Source organism: Ovis aries, chromosome X (assembly GCF_016772045.2).
Source record: "Ovis aries strain OAR_USU_Benz2616 breed Rambouillet chromosome X, ARS-UI_Ramb_v3.0, whole genome shotgun sequence".
NCBI lineage: Eukaryota > Metazoa > Chordata > Mammalia > Artiodactyla > Bovidae > Ovis > Ovis aries.
Genome location: NC_056080.1, coordinates 16,768,650 through 16,787,026, shown reverse-complemented (window position 1 = coordinate 16,787,026; position 18,377 = coordinate 16,768,650). Strand labels below are relative to the sequence as shown.

At 36.5% G+C, this 18,377-nt stretch overlaps 1 protein-coding gene across 2 annotated transcripts in view; it reads right to left on the bottom strand.

Annotated features, from left to right (window-relative positions):
* Positions 1–18,377, bottom strand: part of CDKL5 (cyclin dependent kinase like 5) — a 185,359-nt gene that overhangs the window by 100,976 nt on the left and 66,006 nt on the right. For both annotated transcript variants that reach the window (XM_027962883.3, XM_060407647.1), the window contains exon 3: positions 11,284–11,318. In XM_027962883.3, coding sequence (XP_027818684.1) covers positions 11,284–11,318 — 35 coding nt within the window. The remainder of the gene's footprint in view (positions 1–11,283; positions 11,319–18,377) is intronic.

The window sequence follows — 18,377 nt, the reverse complement described above, 5'->3', positions numbered from 1 at the left end:
TAGACAAGTTGTAAATATACACTGTTAACTCTAGAGCAACAACTAAAAACCCTTTTAAAAAGAAATATACTGTATATGCTGAGAGGAGATAAAATAGAATCATACAAAATGGTCAACTGAAATCAGGGAAGGCAGTAAAAGGGGACCAATTATTGACTTTAGAAAAAGGAGTATAACAAATAGAAAAGTAATAAACATGGTTCATATTAATCCAAGTGTATATATATATACATAACTAAAATACTCACTTTAAATGTGAATGGCCAAAATACACCAATTAAAAGAGACTGTCAGAGTAGATTTTTAAAACTCATATTAAATAAAAAGATACATCTAGGTTAAAAGCAAAAGGATGAAGAAAGATATACCCTGTTATTGTAGTATTAATCAAAAGAAAGCTGAAGTAGCTGTATCAGTTTTAGACAAAGGCTTTAGAACAAGAAAAATTAACAGGATAAAGAGGGGCATTAGAAAATGATATACTCTCCAAGAAGGCACAACAATCCTTAATATATATGCACCAAACAAGCATCAAAATATATGAGGCAAAAGACAGAACTGCAAAGAGAAATAAATCCACTATTATAGTTGGATACTTCAACATCCCCATTAGGTAACTGACAGATCTAGCAGGCCAAAAAAAGGGAAAAAAACGAATAAAGATAGGTGAATTGAATAGTACCATCAATCAACCAGATCTACCTGCTATTAATGTAACACTTCATCCAACAACAGCAGAATACATATTATTCTCAAGTCACATGGAATATTCATCAATATAGACCAAATTCTGCACCACAAAACACAACTTCACAAAATTCAAAGAATAAAAATCATACAGAATATACTCTCACAGCACAATGGAATTAAACTAGAAATCAGTAACAAATAGATAGCTGGAAAATCTCAAAATATTTAACTATTAAACAATACACTTCTAAATATACATAGGTCAAAGAAGAAATCTAAAGAGGATTTTTAAAATATTTTTAACTAAATGAAAATCAAAATCTATATAATGCAGCAAAAGCAGGCCTTAGAGAAAAGTTTATAGTATTATACACATATATTCTAAAAGAAAACAGGCTTAAAATCGATAACCTACACTTCTACCTTAGGAAATAAAGCAAAGAAGGACAACTTAAGACTAAAGCAAATGAATAAGAGAGTAGAACAGTAAAAATTATAGCAGTAATCAAAATTGAAAACAGGAACTCAACAGTGAAAAACGAGTGGAGACAATAGATGGTTCTTTGAAAACACTGATAAAATTGATAAACCTTTGACAAGATAACCAAGAAAAAAAGAGAGAAGACAACAAATTATTAATAACAGAAATGAAAGAAGAGTCATCATTACAAATCACATGGACATTAAAAGGATAATAAAGGAATATTATACATAATCTATGCCTACATTTTTGATAACTTAGATAAGTGAACCAATTCCTTGAAAAAAACAAACTATCAACATTTATACAAGGAAAAAAAATAGATGATGTGAATAGGCCTATATCTAGGAAAGGAAGAAATTCTCTACAATCTCTTCCAGAAAACAAAAGTAGAAAAATACTTCAAAGAGAACTCTATGAGGCCACATTAGGGTATTACCAATCCTGAAACCAGATAAAGACATTAAAAGGCAAATTATATGAACTAGGGGCTTCCCTTGTGGCTCAGCTGGTAAAGCATCTGCCTGCAATGTGGGAGACCTGTGTTCAATCCCTGGGTTGGGAAGACCCCCTGGAGAAGGGAACAGCTACCCACTCCAGTATTCTGGCCTGGAGAATTCCATGGACTGTATAGTCCATGGGGTCGCAAAGAGTCAGACAGGACTGAGCAACTTTCACTTTCACACACATGGACTAGACATAGAAATCTGCAACCAATATTATCAAATCAAATTCAGCAATGTACAAAAAGAAATACACATCTCAACCAAGTGGGATTTATCTCAGATGTGCAAGGCTGGTTCAACATCCTAAAATTAATTCATAATCAGCAGATGAAAGTCAAACCACATGATTATATTAAATGATGTAGAAAAGCATTTGACAAAACCCAATATCCATTCATGATACATACTCTTAGCAATCTTCGAGAGAACTTCCTCAACTTGATAAAGGACATCTAAAACAAACCTACAAGCTAAAAACATCATATTTAATGGTGAGAAACTGCATGCCTTCCCACTAAGCTCAGAAAAAGACAAGAATGTCTCTTCTCACCATTTGTATTAAACACTGTACTGGAATTCATAACTAATACAAAACAAGTAAAGAAAATAAAAGGTATACAGATTGGGAAAGAAGAAAGAAAACTATTTTGTTTGCAGATGACATGACTGATTATGAAGAAATTCCCAAAGAATCTACCTGCCCCCCCAAAAAAAAAATAACACTGAAACTAATAAGCAATTCTAGCAAGTTCATATGATACAAAGCTAATATACAAAGTCAATTGCTTTCCTATATACTAGCAATGAACTGGAATTTAAAAATTAAAAAACAGGACTTCCTTGGTGGTACAGTGGATAAGAATCTGCCTGCTAATGCAGGGGACACAAGTTTGATCCCTGGCCCAGGAAGATTCCACATGACGTGGGCAACTAAAGCCCGTGCACCACACCAACAGAGTACATACTCTAGGGGCTGCAAGCCACAATTAATGAGCTCTCAAGCCTAGAGCCTGTGCTCCCAAGAAGAGAAGCCACCGCAACGAGAAGCCTGTGCACCATAACAAAGGGTAGCCCCTGCTCATCAGAACTAGAGAAAGCTTGAGTGCAGCAAAAACCTAGCACAGCCAAAAATAATGTTTTTTAAAAAATTAAAAACTATACCATCTATATCATCACCAAAAGAAAAAAATACTTAGCAATAAATCTAACAAAACAATTATAAGATATGCATGTAAAAAACTAAATAACTGTTGAAAAATTAAAATGAGAAAAATGCAGAGATATTCTGTACTCATTGATTAGAAGACACAATATTGTTAAGATGTCAATTCTCAACTCAACCTACAGATTTAATGTGATCCCAGTCCAAGCAAGCTATTTTGTGGATATCCACAAACTGATTTAAAAGATAATACAGAAAGGAAAAAGACCTGGCATAGCCAATACAATATTGAAAAAGAACAACAAAATTGAAAGACTGACACCACCTGACTTTAAGACTTACTGTAAAGCTGCAGTAAATCAAGACAGTATAATATTGGTGAAGAATAGACATACAGATCAATGAAACAAAACACAAATCCAAAAAACAGACTCAACACAAACACAGCTGATCTTTGATAAATAAGCAGTGACAATCCAATGGAGACAGAAGTCCTTTCAATAAATGGTTGAAATAACCTAATAAAAAATGGGCCAAGGACGTGACTTTTCTCCAAAGACTTACAAATAGCCTAGAGCACATGAAAAGATGTCTAACATCACTAATCATTAGCGTCATGCAAATCAAAACCATAATATGACACCACTATAGACTAGGATGGCTGCAGTAAAAATAATAATAATAGTAAGGAAACACGTATTGGTGAAGATGTGGAGAAACTGGAACCTTTGTACAGTGCTGGCAGAAATGTAAAGTGGTATAGCCACTGTAGAAAAGTTATGTGATTCCTCAAAAATGTTAAACACAGGGACTTCCCTGGTGGTCCAGTGGTTAGGAATCCACCTTCCAATGCAGGGGGTGAGGGTTCAATCCCTGGTTCAGGAACTAAGGTCCCACATGCGTGTGGCAAAAAAATAAAATAAAAATAAAACATTAAAAAAAATGTTAAACACAGAATTCTCATATTACCTAGCATTTTCACTTCTTGGTATATAACCCCAAAGAACTGAAAACCAAACAAAACTCAATCAAACAAAACTCAACCACAAAAGTTGACAGCAACACTATTCACAATAATCAAAAGGTGAAAACAACCTAAATGTTCATCTACAGATAAATGGATAAACAAAATGTGGTATGGCTACACAACAGAATATTACTCAGTCATAAAAAAAGGAATGAAGTAATGATACAGGCTACATGGATGAATCTCAAAAACATTACACTAAGTGAAAGAAGTCAAATTCAAATGGCCACAAATTGTATGTGATTCCCTTTATATGAAATATCCAGAATAGGTAAACCTACAGAGACAGAAAGCAGATTCGTGTTTGCCAGAGACAGAGAAAGTGAGAAACGGTGAGTACTTAATGGGTATAGAGTTTTTCTAGGGGGTGATAAAGTGTTTTGAAACTTGACAGAGGTAGTGATTGTACGATATTGTGAACATACTGAATGCTACTAAGCTGTGCACTTTAAAATGGTTGGTTTTATATTATGTGAATTTTACTTCCATTTTTTAAAAAGGTCACAACACTGTAAATCAACTGTATGTCAATTAAAAAATATAAGGGCCTACGTGGTTTACTTCCTGGCTCAAGCACTTACTAACTTGCATGGTTTTTAGGAAATTAACCTATTTTAGCATCAGTTTCCTCCATTTTAAAGGAAGGTAATTCTTTCTAACTTTTATAGCTGTTATGAGGATCTAAAGAGTAATGAAAATAAAACACCAAGCCCAGCACAACGCCTGGAAGTTAAGAGATACTTGAAACAGAGATTATTACTATTGCTTCTTCTCATTTATGGTCACTTGAATTATACAATATTAGGAAGTTATCTCAATTTTCTTTGCCTGTAAAGAATTTTCCTCTTCATATTTGTGAGAATGTCCGTCTCATGAACTCAAGTTACCTTTCATAGTCTCGGTGAAGACTGTTTTCTTCTTTGTATTCACCTCTGAATGAAAACAGAGCTATTCAGGCCAGTGATGAAACAGTCAGAGTGAAGAGACTGCATGTGTCTCTGTATGCCCAGTTCCTAGAAAGTCCAATTCTCCATTCTGATACTTGATCGTGAAAGAGGGAATCAATATAAAACTTCCTACTTAACCAGCCAAAAGATTTACTCAAGCTCAGCTCAAGGGAAAAATAATTTTCAGTGGAAGTTCCACATTTTATTAACTCTATTCCTCAGACTCCAAGAGCACCAAGGGCAAAGAGACAAACAGAAATTGAGATTGTTGGCCCACTGAGGCCACTGTTCTGCTTCCACTGTATTCTCCTAGTTAGGGCTTGCTCAGCATGAGAGTCAGCAAACTTCTGTTCAGGAAGGGTCACAAAATAAACACACTATTTTAGACTTTGTATGTCATATGGTCTCTGTTGAAACTGCTCTGTCATTTTAGTGCAAAAGCATCCATAGAAAAAACGTAAGTGAATGAGTGTGGCTAGGTTCCATAAAATAAGTGGCAGGCCAGATTTATAGATTTTTCCTAAAAAGATATTTGGTTGAATTTTACTTTATAATATCATGCCTTGAACACAGTGCTTTAAGTAGAAGTAGAAAGCTTTTTTTTTTTTTAATTAAAATACTTTAACATAGGGAACAAACCTTTTTTTTAACCTTTAAATTAAAAAATAGTAAAGTTCAAAAACACTGTAGAATATGAACTATAGCTTCTAATATTCAGGGGTGGGTTATTTTTATATAAAAATAGATTCCCATGCACTATTTTCAAGGTACTGATTCCAACAACTCATCAAGAGTTATGATGAACTATTTAAAAGTATCCACTATATGGGCATTTGTTGATCAGCTACTTTTCTTATACTGCCAATGTCTATATATTTGGGGCTTGTGTAGAAAAATGACTGACACTCATTTTTTGGTCCCTGAAGCTTTAAAGTCACATTAAAGAACCAGTTAAATCCCTTAAGCATAGACATTTATCAAAGACTAATGAAATTACTCATCTTAAGAAGGTATAGAAAGAATGTTCTCTTACAGAAGGGAATAATTATGTTTTTATGACTGGCAGAAGAGGGAACTTTAAAGTCTACCTTGTGCTCCAGCCAACTCATCCTCTAGATTGGGGGGCTGTGGATGGGAGGAGGGATGAGCATTTAGGAACTGAGTTACTATAAGAAGGATGAATGAGGTAAAGTCTTCTGTGTAGACAATGTCTGCAGAGCTAGTAGTAGGGCTAGTTCCAATATGACCATTCTCTTATTTCATTTACTAAGAGCAAACAAAAAACAAAATCCAGATTAGGATGAAAAGGATAAATGCAGCCAGGAAACCTACAAAAGCCTCAGATTCTGTTTCCATAACGTCAGACTCATCTGGAAATTGACACGAGTTCATTATTTGTTTTACTAAAAGTAAGATGACAGAAACATGGGTAATTTTTTTTATCAATAGACTAGCAGAATTGAAAATGCAAAATATTATAGTACAAAGAAGTACAATTTTGATGACACTTTTGTCCTGTTCCAGAGACTGTTGTACAATTAACCGGATCAGCAACAAAAACCCGGTTAAGAAAGGAAACCACACAGAAGTATCTGTTCTACATGAGTGCCTCTGTAAGAAGAGGCAGATGATTTCCCCCATCAATGATTCCTGCTATTTTTGCTCCTGACCTGAAGTCCAGTTTAACACTGACATCTCATTAATCTTCATAACCCGCAGTAAATTCACATCATTTCAGAGTACAATTATTTTTAAAAATTATGACAAAATGATCAATTAATACTGAAATATTTCCAGCTGCTTATAATCCTTATGAAAAATCCCAAGTCTCTCTATAATCTTCTTCAAATGCTAGAAATTTTGCACACAAAAGCAAGAACCCACATGTTACTTTTATTTAAGTAAGGAGGAATAAAATGACAAAGTAATTAACATAATTAATCCCATATATTCTGTTTCTCATGGTTGACTAAAAATTAAAAAAAAAAGCATTTGCTTTATTTAATGTGGGGAAAAAACCTGAAAAAATTTAATTTTGTTCCAGTAGAGAATAACTATGGTTTTAGATGGCAACTATAAATAATTTGTTAAATTGATAATGGTTCATTGACTTTTCCTCAAGCATCTTCTTAAGACAGTTTGATTTCTAAAAAATGTAATCAGCTTTTTGATATAAAAACAAAATTAATGTGAGAAAGAAAAATGGAATCCCTGATTCAAAAATACATATTGCTTGCTAAAAATCAAGGCTTATAACAAAAGGTAAATTTACGACTATTAAGCAATAACAAATATCCAAAGAATGCCTTTCAGTAGGGGAAATATGGATATTCCTGACTAGAAAATATTTAATCAAATCTATTCTTCCTACTACTCTCAATCTCAATTTCGGAACTCTCACAAGACAAGAATGATGCAATCCAGATCTTCTCTATCTACTCTCTCCTTAACCTCTTGCTATTTGGTATTAATGTATCATTTGACTTAGAGAAGTCATTAATAAATGGCATTGTTAAATGAAATGGATTTTCTCACCCCTCAATCCTTATCATCATGGATCTTTTTATGAGATTTTTATACTGTTAGTGAATCCCACTTTAAAAAAATCTTTTTTCCTTGCTTGCAAGAGGTCTACTCCTTCTTCTTTCAGTAAGATCATTTAAACATGTCTTTTACTCTGCTCTGCGCTCCCTCTTGGAAGGCTCTTATCATTTCAGTTTCATCCCAGGCACAAGGAAGCTATTTCTGGAGTCAGATCAAACCCTGGTTTTGCCACTTGTTAGCTGCATAATCTTAGCTCTATTACCCAGCCTCTCTCTGACTCAGTTTTCTCATTTATAAAGTAGGGATGGAGAGTGGGGGTTGTGGGGATTAAATGTAAAACATCAAATAGATTGCCTACCTACCACATATGGTAGATGCTCAATATGTGGTATTTACTAATATCAGGTTTAGTACTCTGCTGACATTTCATTCTTTATTGTGAAAGCCAAACTCATCTTTCCCTTCAAACTTATACACCCTTTCTAAGTTTTCCAGTCAGGTAAAACGATACCAATGCTTTTCCAGTTCACCACCAATCCTTGGGATCACCTTTAATCTCTCTGCAGGGACCCGCTACTCTGCAAAAGCTCTCTTCAGTGTCTTTCCTTTTTGGTTCCCTGGTGGCTCAGATGGTAAAGTGTTTACTTGCAGTGCGGGTGACCTGGGTTTGATCCCTGGGTCAGGAAGATCCCCTGGAGAAGGAAATGGCAACCCACTCCAGTACCCTTGCCTAGAAAATTCCATGGATGGAGGAGCCTGGCAGGCTACAGTCCATGGGGTCGCAGAGTGGAACATGACTGAGTGACTTCACTTTCACTTTCTCTAATTTAAGTCAAGTTTATCATTTAATACTTACAGGCTGTACCCCAATACTGGATTATTCACAGTTTTTATAACTAGTTATTCAAGAATATATACACCTACTACTTCAAAACAAACAAAAACTTCTCATAAGTCAACTTTAGTCATAGGAAATGAACTACATGAATCAGCACTTCCGTGTCCTAGACTGGATTAGCATCAATCTCCAGTTCTCTCTATCCTCTCTCTTGCCTCAAGTTCTAATCACATCTCCCTATTTCAACTCCATTCCATTCTCCCCACTTTGTTATGAAGATGACCTCCTGGGGCTTCTGTGAAGAAAACTGTGCTCTAAAACATACCTCCCCTCTCTTGGGCACTTTAAAGCAGACACACAAATAAAAAGAAAATAAGCAACGCACATTTGTATGGTAAAGGTCCAGGTCAGAACTTTTTCCAAATGCGAGTAAAATCATAAATCCCCATAAACAGCTTAACAGTCATTGCTAAGAGTGTTCATATAAAGATAACAGAAGCTGTCAAAAAGAGAGTAGAATTACATTTTTCTTTTTTAATTGGGTAGCATTTATTTCAGTAAATTAAGAACTGATCTTTGGCCTGGAATAGCCCAATATCATATTATGTTCACAAAAGACAAGATATATCTGTTTATAAACATGACCTCTAAATTTCTTGCACAGAACACAGATTAAAACAGTGACTTTCTTTCATACTTGTTGAAATACACCATACACTAGAAATTATTTAACTATACATACAACCATAGCCAAGCTTCTCAAAAAGAGATCCAATTTATGCACAAGCAATCACACACACCTGTGTAAGTAATCACAGCCAACCTGATCTATACATTTTTATAAGCATTTTATTAAAAACTTTGAAAGTATGGAAAATATATGGGCGTGATCACTTTATACATAATAGGCACCAAACAGAGATTTATATCCTTTTTTTTTAAACTATACTGTGAGATTTCCTAGATATCCATTTGTTTGATCCAAAAGGGTAAATCTTATCAGAAGCATCAAATCTTTTATTTTTGGATAGCTGGGGAAAGATTTGATTCTAGCTGAAACAAGGGTATACTATAACAAGTCTAATGATTAAACAGCTGCAAATTCTAGAAAAAATTCTATATGACTCTGAGATAGACACTAATTTATGCTTCAAATTTTCTATCCAGTGGTATATTTTTTGGTGCATGAAAGGAAGAAACAATACTCAGAAAGCTGGTCTGCGAGGCCCTCATTTAGTGAGGGGCAGTAAAAAGAAGTATTTTTTTTTTTTTTTAAGATGCAATCTCATTTGCAGCAATCTCACATGTGTGTATTTTTTTTTTTAAATATGCACTTCTTCTAACTCTTCAGACAGACCAAGACATACAAGAGCAAGAAAACTATGGGTTATTCATCCTTAGAACTCAAAATGCCCTGCACATGGACAAAGGAATCAGAGTTCACATTTAGAGGTGGTTTCCTGAGAGCAGTGACACTAGTTCTCCTCCAGTCTCACTCTGAGTCCATCTTGCCAGCACTAATACTGTGCATATGAGAACCAGGTACAGTTAACAACCATGTCTTAACAAATGAGTAAACTAGATGAAAGTATAGGGAGAAAGGTCACAGAAAGAAGTGTAACAACTGAGAGAAAATACTGTTGGAAGATGTGCTATTATGTATCAGAAATCCCTGGGTTTTAAAATTCAAGGAGTAAGACTAAGAACTGAAGCATCCCTTGGCTATGCTGTATCAACAGAGCCACAGTATACAAAAAGGAGTATTATGTTCAAGAAGGACTCAAATTTAATTTGGACACTAATAACCTTGAGTAGTATCTATCCAAGAATATTTTTAAAGCTTCCTAAATTTAACTCAAGGCACCTCCCTAAAAGCATAGCACTTCACTAGACAGCTTTCTATTTGTTTAATTTCAAACTGCAGTGATATTTCTTAATTAGAAATTTAAGGGGCTAAATTTATTTTGACTATATTTATTATTTTATATTCTTAGTCATCCTGAATCAAGAGCTAATAGTATTCAAATAATTTTTTTAAGATTTACTGGCAGAGGTCTTAAGATAACTATTATCAACATAACATAATTCAAATGCCGAATTTCAAGAATAGAAAATTCTTTGAATTAAAGAGATATGTGATGTAAAATCCAAAATACATCAGTTGTCATGAAGCCTTAATTCAAAATGTTAAGTAATATTTTGTACAGTAGGGAAGAAAAAGCAAACATAAAAATTACATCATCTTTATGTGTGCTGTCACAGATTTGAGAGTTTAAATGGCTCAGACTAAACTGCTAAGCTCATCTCAAACATGAATCATATCACTATAAAATACCAAAAAAATTTAAACCTTGGTCTTAACAAATTACGCACGAAATAGTATGAGGCCAGATATTAACATTCAGACTAGCTAAGAAAATCATTTAACCTAATGTTTGAAATTGTTACAGCTTCAACACTTGCCAGGTTAAAGGTAATCTCTGAGTAAAACATGCTCAATACAGCAACACCTGTGGAATCTTGAAATAACCTCCCTGAATAACGGGTGATTATTAACCATAGTCAAATAATCTATATAATAAGATTCATTTCAAAGCTGTTCAAGGGTGACCAACAACAGCTAAGAGTCATAATCATACACTATTACTTCAAGCCCTATTTCATAACCAAACACCTATCCACTACCCTTCAAAATCTGGATTCTGACCCAATAAACAATCTGAAATTATTGGTTCTACAAGAAAAATATTGACTGCATGAAACTCCTCCTTTCCTTACTCTTAAGTTCTTGACATAAATTAAATCTGCCACTACTTTGTCTCTCTTCCCATTAGGCAGCTTTCCATCTACATATAGGTCAGTTGAAAAAAATAGCACATGAGTATAAAGAACTAATGACTATCTAATCATGATAAAGCTTACCCAAAGCAGTCTCTTTTTTCAGGTTCTCATATTAATTCTTCTTTAAGCATCACCATCATCATAGACAGACATTTTTAATTATATGCCCACATGCACAGAATACTACATTAGTTTCAAAAATGTTAAACATACACAGATATTTTATTTTTAAAAACCATGTACTTGCCTTATGCCTGCATTTAAGTACAACTCCATAGGCTCCTATAATAAAAAGAAGTGAACAATTAGGGACACGTATACAAAGTACAGCTCTTGGAAAAATCAAAGTTCTATTATATTTACAGTGGCTATCAAAATATGGAATAACAGTGATTCCTAAAATGATAATATTCTGCAGTGATAATGGAATGAGCCATATACAAAGAAAGCATGAATATTTATCATATATTTTTTATAAACCAAGAGTATAAGCAACTCATTTCCCCAACAAGCATGTACTTTTTAATGTTTTTCTTTTTAAGGAAAATTTTACTTGAGATGTTGAAAAATTTCTAGAGATGTACTTTGGACCTAATAACTTTAAGAGTAAATTAAAATTACCTCAAAAGATTCTAGGGAACTCAAAACTTAAGGGCTAATGGTTTCACAAGGGTAGGCTTAAGCATGGAGCCTATCAAATATGTTCTCTCTCCTAGGAGACAATTAAATTCTCTTCTAGGATACTAGAATGTCTTCTCTGACTTGCAAAATAGTACAGGTCTCATCTCAGCATTCCAATTAATAACTAGGAGTTGCTACATTTTTGCCATAAATACTAAGTTCAATGGCACCAGCATAAGTAGTCCAAGGATCTCTGACCATCTGTAGCTAAGCACTCCCACTTTATTTGATATATTTCAAATGAGACACATCACTACCTTTTGGGTTACTTATCCTATTAATCAGCCAATAAACTATTTCCTTAAACCCAGAACACAGGGTTGACAGCAAGGAAATTGAGGCAAAAGTTATAATGTGAAAAAATCTAATCAGGAGAATCAAAATGTAATATACAATAACTGAAGTTGGTAGAAATGATTGATGTTTACAGACAGGCAAAGCCTGTGTTTGCGTCTGAGAAGAGGACTTCAGGGAAATAAAATTGGAAAATGTGTCTGCAACAGAAACCAGGGAACCAGAATAAGTATCCTTCAATTGGTCGAGATGGATGAATCTTATTATCACAGTTAGGATGAAACCAGCCATTATAGCCATCCAGTTCAACTCCACAATCACTAGGCAATCATCCAATCCTCATTTAACCGCCCATGTTAGTTTTTCTATGGGGTGAAAATGCACTGTTTAGGCTGCAGGGATGTAGAGTTTGCTTGACAGCTTTTAATTTCCTTAATGTATATGTATTTCATAGTCAAGAAGCATCTGAGGTAGTTTACAAAGAAAAAAAATAGCAATGATGGTTCTGACTACAACCTGAAACTAACATATTTTGATTTATATGCCAGTCTGGTAGTTGTAGACCCTGAGGGTGGGAAAGATTTAGGGCAGGAGGAGAAGAGGACGACAGAGGATGAAATGGTTGGATGGTATCATCAACTCAATGGACATGAGTCTGAGCAAACTCTGGGAGATGGTGAAGGACAGGGAAGCCTGGCATGCTGCAGTCCAGAGGGTTGCAAAGAGTCAGATATGACTGAGCAACTGAAAAACAACAATAACAACTGGTAGTTGTAGTTAATCTAAGTTAATCCCTGAGAAGAGGCATACTAAGAAAAAGGTCATGATACAGAAAAACTTAGGCCCAGAATCTGAAACATTCCAACTTTGTTACATCCAAGGAGCTGACCTTCTCCAGTGAGTATTTTTAACAGCATAAGTCTATATAACACTTTTGAAAAACAGTAATAAATCAGGTATTATAAAATTAATAGGGCTGGGAGGGGAAAGATGGCGGAGGAATAGGACGGGAAGATCACGTTCTCCCTCACAAATTCCTCAAAAGAACATTTCAACGCCGAGCAAACTCCGCAAAACAACTTCTGTAGGCTGGCAGAGGACATCAGGCAACCAGAAAAGCAGACCATTGTCTTCAAAATCAGGTAGGAAAAAATATAAAAGACGAAAAAGGAGACAAAGGAGGTGGGGAGGGAGCTCCGTCCCGGGGAGGGAAGCCCGTCCCGGGAAGGGAATTTTAAGAAGAGAGGTTTCCAAACACCAGGAAACACTCTCCCTGCCGAGTCTGTGGCGAGCCTTGGAAACACAGAGGGCAACATAACAAGAAGGAAAAATAGATAAATAATTAAAACCAAGAGATTACAAGCCCACCAGTAACTCCCCCAGCGGAAAAGCAGCACAGACGCCTGCATCCGCCATTGGGAAGTGGGGGCAGGGCAGGGAGGCGCGGGCTGCAGAGCTTTGTAAGAATCGGGCACGAACGCCCCACGCTCCACCAGAACGATCTAAATTGGGCTAGCAAACCAGACTGTGGGATAGCTACCACGCGAAAAGCTCGAACATAAGACACCGCCAGGACCCAGCACAGAACAAAGGACGGAACGGAAAAAGCCGGCTGCAGACCATTCCCCGCCGGGGACAGGCAGCCAGAGCCGTAAGGACTGGAAAGGGGCAATTGCAGACCCGGAGAGACCTTACTTACCTAACTGCAAGCAGGCTCCTTTGCTAAGACTTCTGGGGGTGTTGGACAGTACAGTCTGCCTCACGGGGTGCGCCAGCGGTCCACCCAGAGAGCTGAGCGGCAGCGGTGGAAAAGGTGACAAGCTGCGGCGATCGCGCTCGCCAAACTCCTGAGCTACTCGGACCTGGGAAGGGCACAAAGCGCAGTCCCAGCCGCATTTGTGCCTCTGAGGGCTGCCTGAGGGCCGAACCTGAGCGGCTTGGACCGGGGAAGTGCACGCAGCCTAGGGCCGGCCCCAGACAGTTCCCAGCTGAGCATCGTAGAGCCGGAGCGGTTTGTGCGCCGCGAGGAAGGACAGGTCAAGGGGGGCAGAGATACTGTGTACACACGACAGTGCTATTTGTTTGCAGCATCCCCCCTCCCCACAGCGCGACTGAGCTAGTGAGCCTAAAAACCAGCAAACAGAAGAAGTTAAACAGAGGGAACCACCTTGGAAGTGAGCCCACACGGCCCATAACATCAGAGAAGAGCCAGATATATTTTTAATTTTTTAATATTTTTAAAATCATTCTTTTTTTTTTTTGCCTTTTGCTTTTTTTTTCTTTTTTTTCCGAGCTTTTGTTAAATTGTTAAATCTTCTATTTCTCCTCTAATTTTTATTTCTATAACCTAGCATTACTATTTTTTTTTTTAAAAAAAAGACTTTTTTTTTTTTTTTTTTTTTAAGGCAAACACCATATATACTCTTTGGATGGTTGTTGGTGTTTTGTTTTGTTTTTTTTGTTTGTTTGTTTTTAATAATTCTTTTTTTCTTTCTTCCTTTTTCCTTCTGCTTTTCTTTAATATTGTATCTTTGAAAATCCAACCTCTACTCCAGATTTTTAATCTTTGTTGTCAATTTTGTACATTTAAAAACCCAAACTTCACTACCCAAGTTTACCTGAGAGCGAGATTACTGGCTTGTCCACTCTCTCCTCCTCTGGCCTCTCCTTTTTCTCCACCAGGTGGCCTCTGCTCTTTTCTCCCCCATCTCTTCTCTATCCAACTCTGTGAATCTCTGTGTGTTCCAGACGGTAGAGAACACCTAAGGAACTGGTTACTGGCAGGATTTGTCTCTCTCCTACTCATTCCTCTCTCTTATCCTCCTGGTCACCTCTGTCTACTTCCTCCCTCTCCTCTTCCCCGTATAACTCTGTAAATACCTCTGAGCGGTCCAGACTATAGAGCGCACATAAGGAAGTGACTACTGGCTAGCTTGCTCTCTCCTCTCTTGATCTCACCACATCTCATTCCAGTTACCTCTAACTACCCCCTCCATCTTCTCTTCTCCTTGTAACTCAGTGAACCTCTCTGAGTGTCACTCAAGGTGGAGAAACTTTTCATCTTTAACCTAGATGTTTTATCATCGGTGCTGTATAGATGGAGAAGTCTAGAGGCTACTGTGAAAATAAAACTGAAAACCAGAAGCAGGAAGCTTAAACCCAAAGCCTGAAAACATTAGAGAACTCTTGAATTCAGGGAACATTAAGCAATAGGAGCTCATCAAAAGCCTTCATACCTACATTGAAACCAAGCTCCACCCAAGGGCCAACAAGTTCCAAAACAAGACATACCACGCAAATTCTCCAGCAACACAGGAACATTCCCCTGAGCCTCAATATACAGGCAGCTCAAAATTACCCCAATACCTTTGATGTCTCATAACCCATTACGGGTCACTCCACTGCACTCCAGAGAGAAGAAACCCAGCTCCACCCACCAAAACTCCAACACAAGCCTCCCTAACCAGGAAACCTTGACAAGCCACTGATAGAACCCCACCCAAAGTGAGGAAGCTCCATAATAAAGAGAACTCCACAAATTATCAGAATATAAAAAGGCCACCCCAAACGCAGCAATATAACCAAGATGAAGAGACAGAGGAATACTCAGCAGGTAAGGGAACAGGAGAGTTGCCCACCAAATCAAACAAAAGAGGAAGAAGTAGGGAATCTACCGGAGAAGGAATTCCGAATATTGATAGTGAAAATGATCCAAAATCTTGAAATCAAAATGGAAACACAGATAAATAGCCTAGAGACAAGGATTGAGAAGATGCAAGAAAGGTTTAACAAGGACCTAGAAGAAATAAAAAAGAGTCAAAATATAATTAATAACACAATAAATGAGATCAGAAACTCTCTGGAGGCAACAAATAGTAGAATAACAGAGGCAGAAGATAGGATTAGTGAAATAGAAGATAGAATGGTAGAAATAAATGAATCAGAGAGGAAACAAGAAAAACGAATTAAAAGAAACGAGGACAATCTCAGAGACCTCCAGGACAATATGAAACGCTCCAACATTCGAATTATAGGAGTCCCAGAAGAAGAAGACAGAAAGAAAGATCATGAGAAAATCCTTGAGGAGATAATAGTTGAAAACTTCCCTAAAATGGGGAAGGAAATAATCACCCAAGTCCAAGAAACACAGAGAGTCCCAAATAGGATAAACCCAAGGCGAAACACCCCAAGACACATATTAATCAAATTAACAAAGATCAAACACAAAGAACAAATATTAAAAGCAGCAAGGGAAAAACAACAAATAACACACAAGGGGATTCCCATAAGGATAACAGCTGATCTGTCAATAGAAACTCTTCAGGCCAGGAGGGAATGGCAAGACATACTTAAAGTGATGAAAGACAATAACCTACAGCCCAGATTACTGTACCCAGCAAGGATCTCATTCAAATACGAAGGAGAAATCAAAAGCTTTACAGACAAGCAAAAGCTGAGAGAATTCAGCACCACCAAACCAGCTCTCCAACAAATTCTAAAGGATATCCTCTAGACAGGAAACACGAAAGGGTGTATAAACCCGAACCCAAAACAATAAAGTAAATGGCAACGGGATCATACTTATCAATAATTACCTTAAACGTAAATGGGTTGAACGCCCCAACCAAAAGACAAAGACTGGCCGAATGGATACAAAAACAAGACCCCTCTATATGCTGCTTACAAGAGACCCACCTCAAAACAAGGGACACATACAGACTGAAAGTGAAGGGCTGGAAAAAGATATACCACGCGAATAGAGACCAAAAGAAAGCAGGAGTGGCAATACTCATATCCGATAAAATAGACTTTAAAACAAAGGCTGTGAAAAGAGACAAAGAAGGCCACTACATAATGATCAAAGGAACAATCCAAGAAGAAGATATAACAATTATAAATATATATGCACCCAATATAGGAGCACCACAATATGTAAGACAAATGCTAACAAGTATGAAAGGGGAAATCAACAATAACACAATAATAGTGGGAGACTTTAATACCCCACTCACACCTATGGACAGATCAACTAAACAGAAAATTAACAAAGAAACGCAAACTTTAAATGATACATTAGATCAGTTAGACCTAATTGATATCTATAGGACATTTCACCCCAAAACAACGAATTTCACCTTTTTTCAAGTGCTCATGGAACCTTCTCCAGGATAGATCACATCCTGGGCCATAAATCTAAACTTGATAAATTCAAAAAATCGAAATCATTCCAAGCATCTTTTCTGACCATAATGCATTAAGATTAGATCTCAATTACAGGAGAAAAACTATTAAAAATTCCAACATATGGAGGTTGAACAACACACTTCTGAATAACCAACAAATCACAGAAGAAATCAAAAAGAAATCAAAATATGCATAGAAACTAATGAAAATGAAAACACAACAACCCAAAACCTGTGGGACACTATAAAAGCAGTGCTAAGAGGAAAGTTCATAGCAATACAGGCATACCTCAAGAAACAAGAAAAAAGTCAAATAAATAACCTAACTCTACAACTAAAGCAACTAGAAAAGGAAGAGTTGGAGAACCCCAGAGTGAGTAGAAGGAAAGAAATCTTAAAAATTAGGGCAGAAATAAATGCAAAAGAAACAAAAGAGACCATAGCAAAAATCAACAAAGCCAAAAGCTGGTTCTTGGAAAGGATAAATAAAATTGACAAACCATTAGCCAGACTCATCAAGAAGCAAAGAGAGAAAAATCAAATCAATAAAATTAGAAATGAAAATGGAGAGATCACAACAGACAACACAGAAATACAAAGGATCATAAGAGACTACTATCAGCAGTTGTATGCCAATAAAATGGACAACGTGGAAGAAATGGACAAATTCTTAGAAAAGTACAATTTTCCAAAACTGAACCGGGAAGAAATTGAAAATCTTAACAGACCCATCACAAGCACGGAAATTGATACTGTAATCAGAAATCTTCCAGCAAACAAAAGCCCAGGTCCAGATGGCTTCACAGCTGAATTCTACCAAAAATTTCGAGAAGAGCTAACACCTATCCTACTCAAACTCTTCCAGAAAATTGCAGAGGAAGGTAAACTTCCAAACTCATTCTATGAGGCCACCATCACCCTAATACCAAAACCTGACAAAGATGTCACAAAAAAAGAAAACTACAGGCCAATATCTCTGATGAACATAGATGTAAAAATCCTCAACAAAATTCTAGCAATCAGAATCCAACAACACATTAAAAAGATCATACACCATGACCAAGTGGGCTTTATCCCAGGGATGCAAGGATTCTTCAATATCCGCAAATCAATCAATGTAATTCACCACATTAACAAATTGAAAATAAAAACCATATGATTATCTCAATAGATGCAGAGAAGG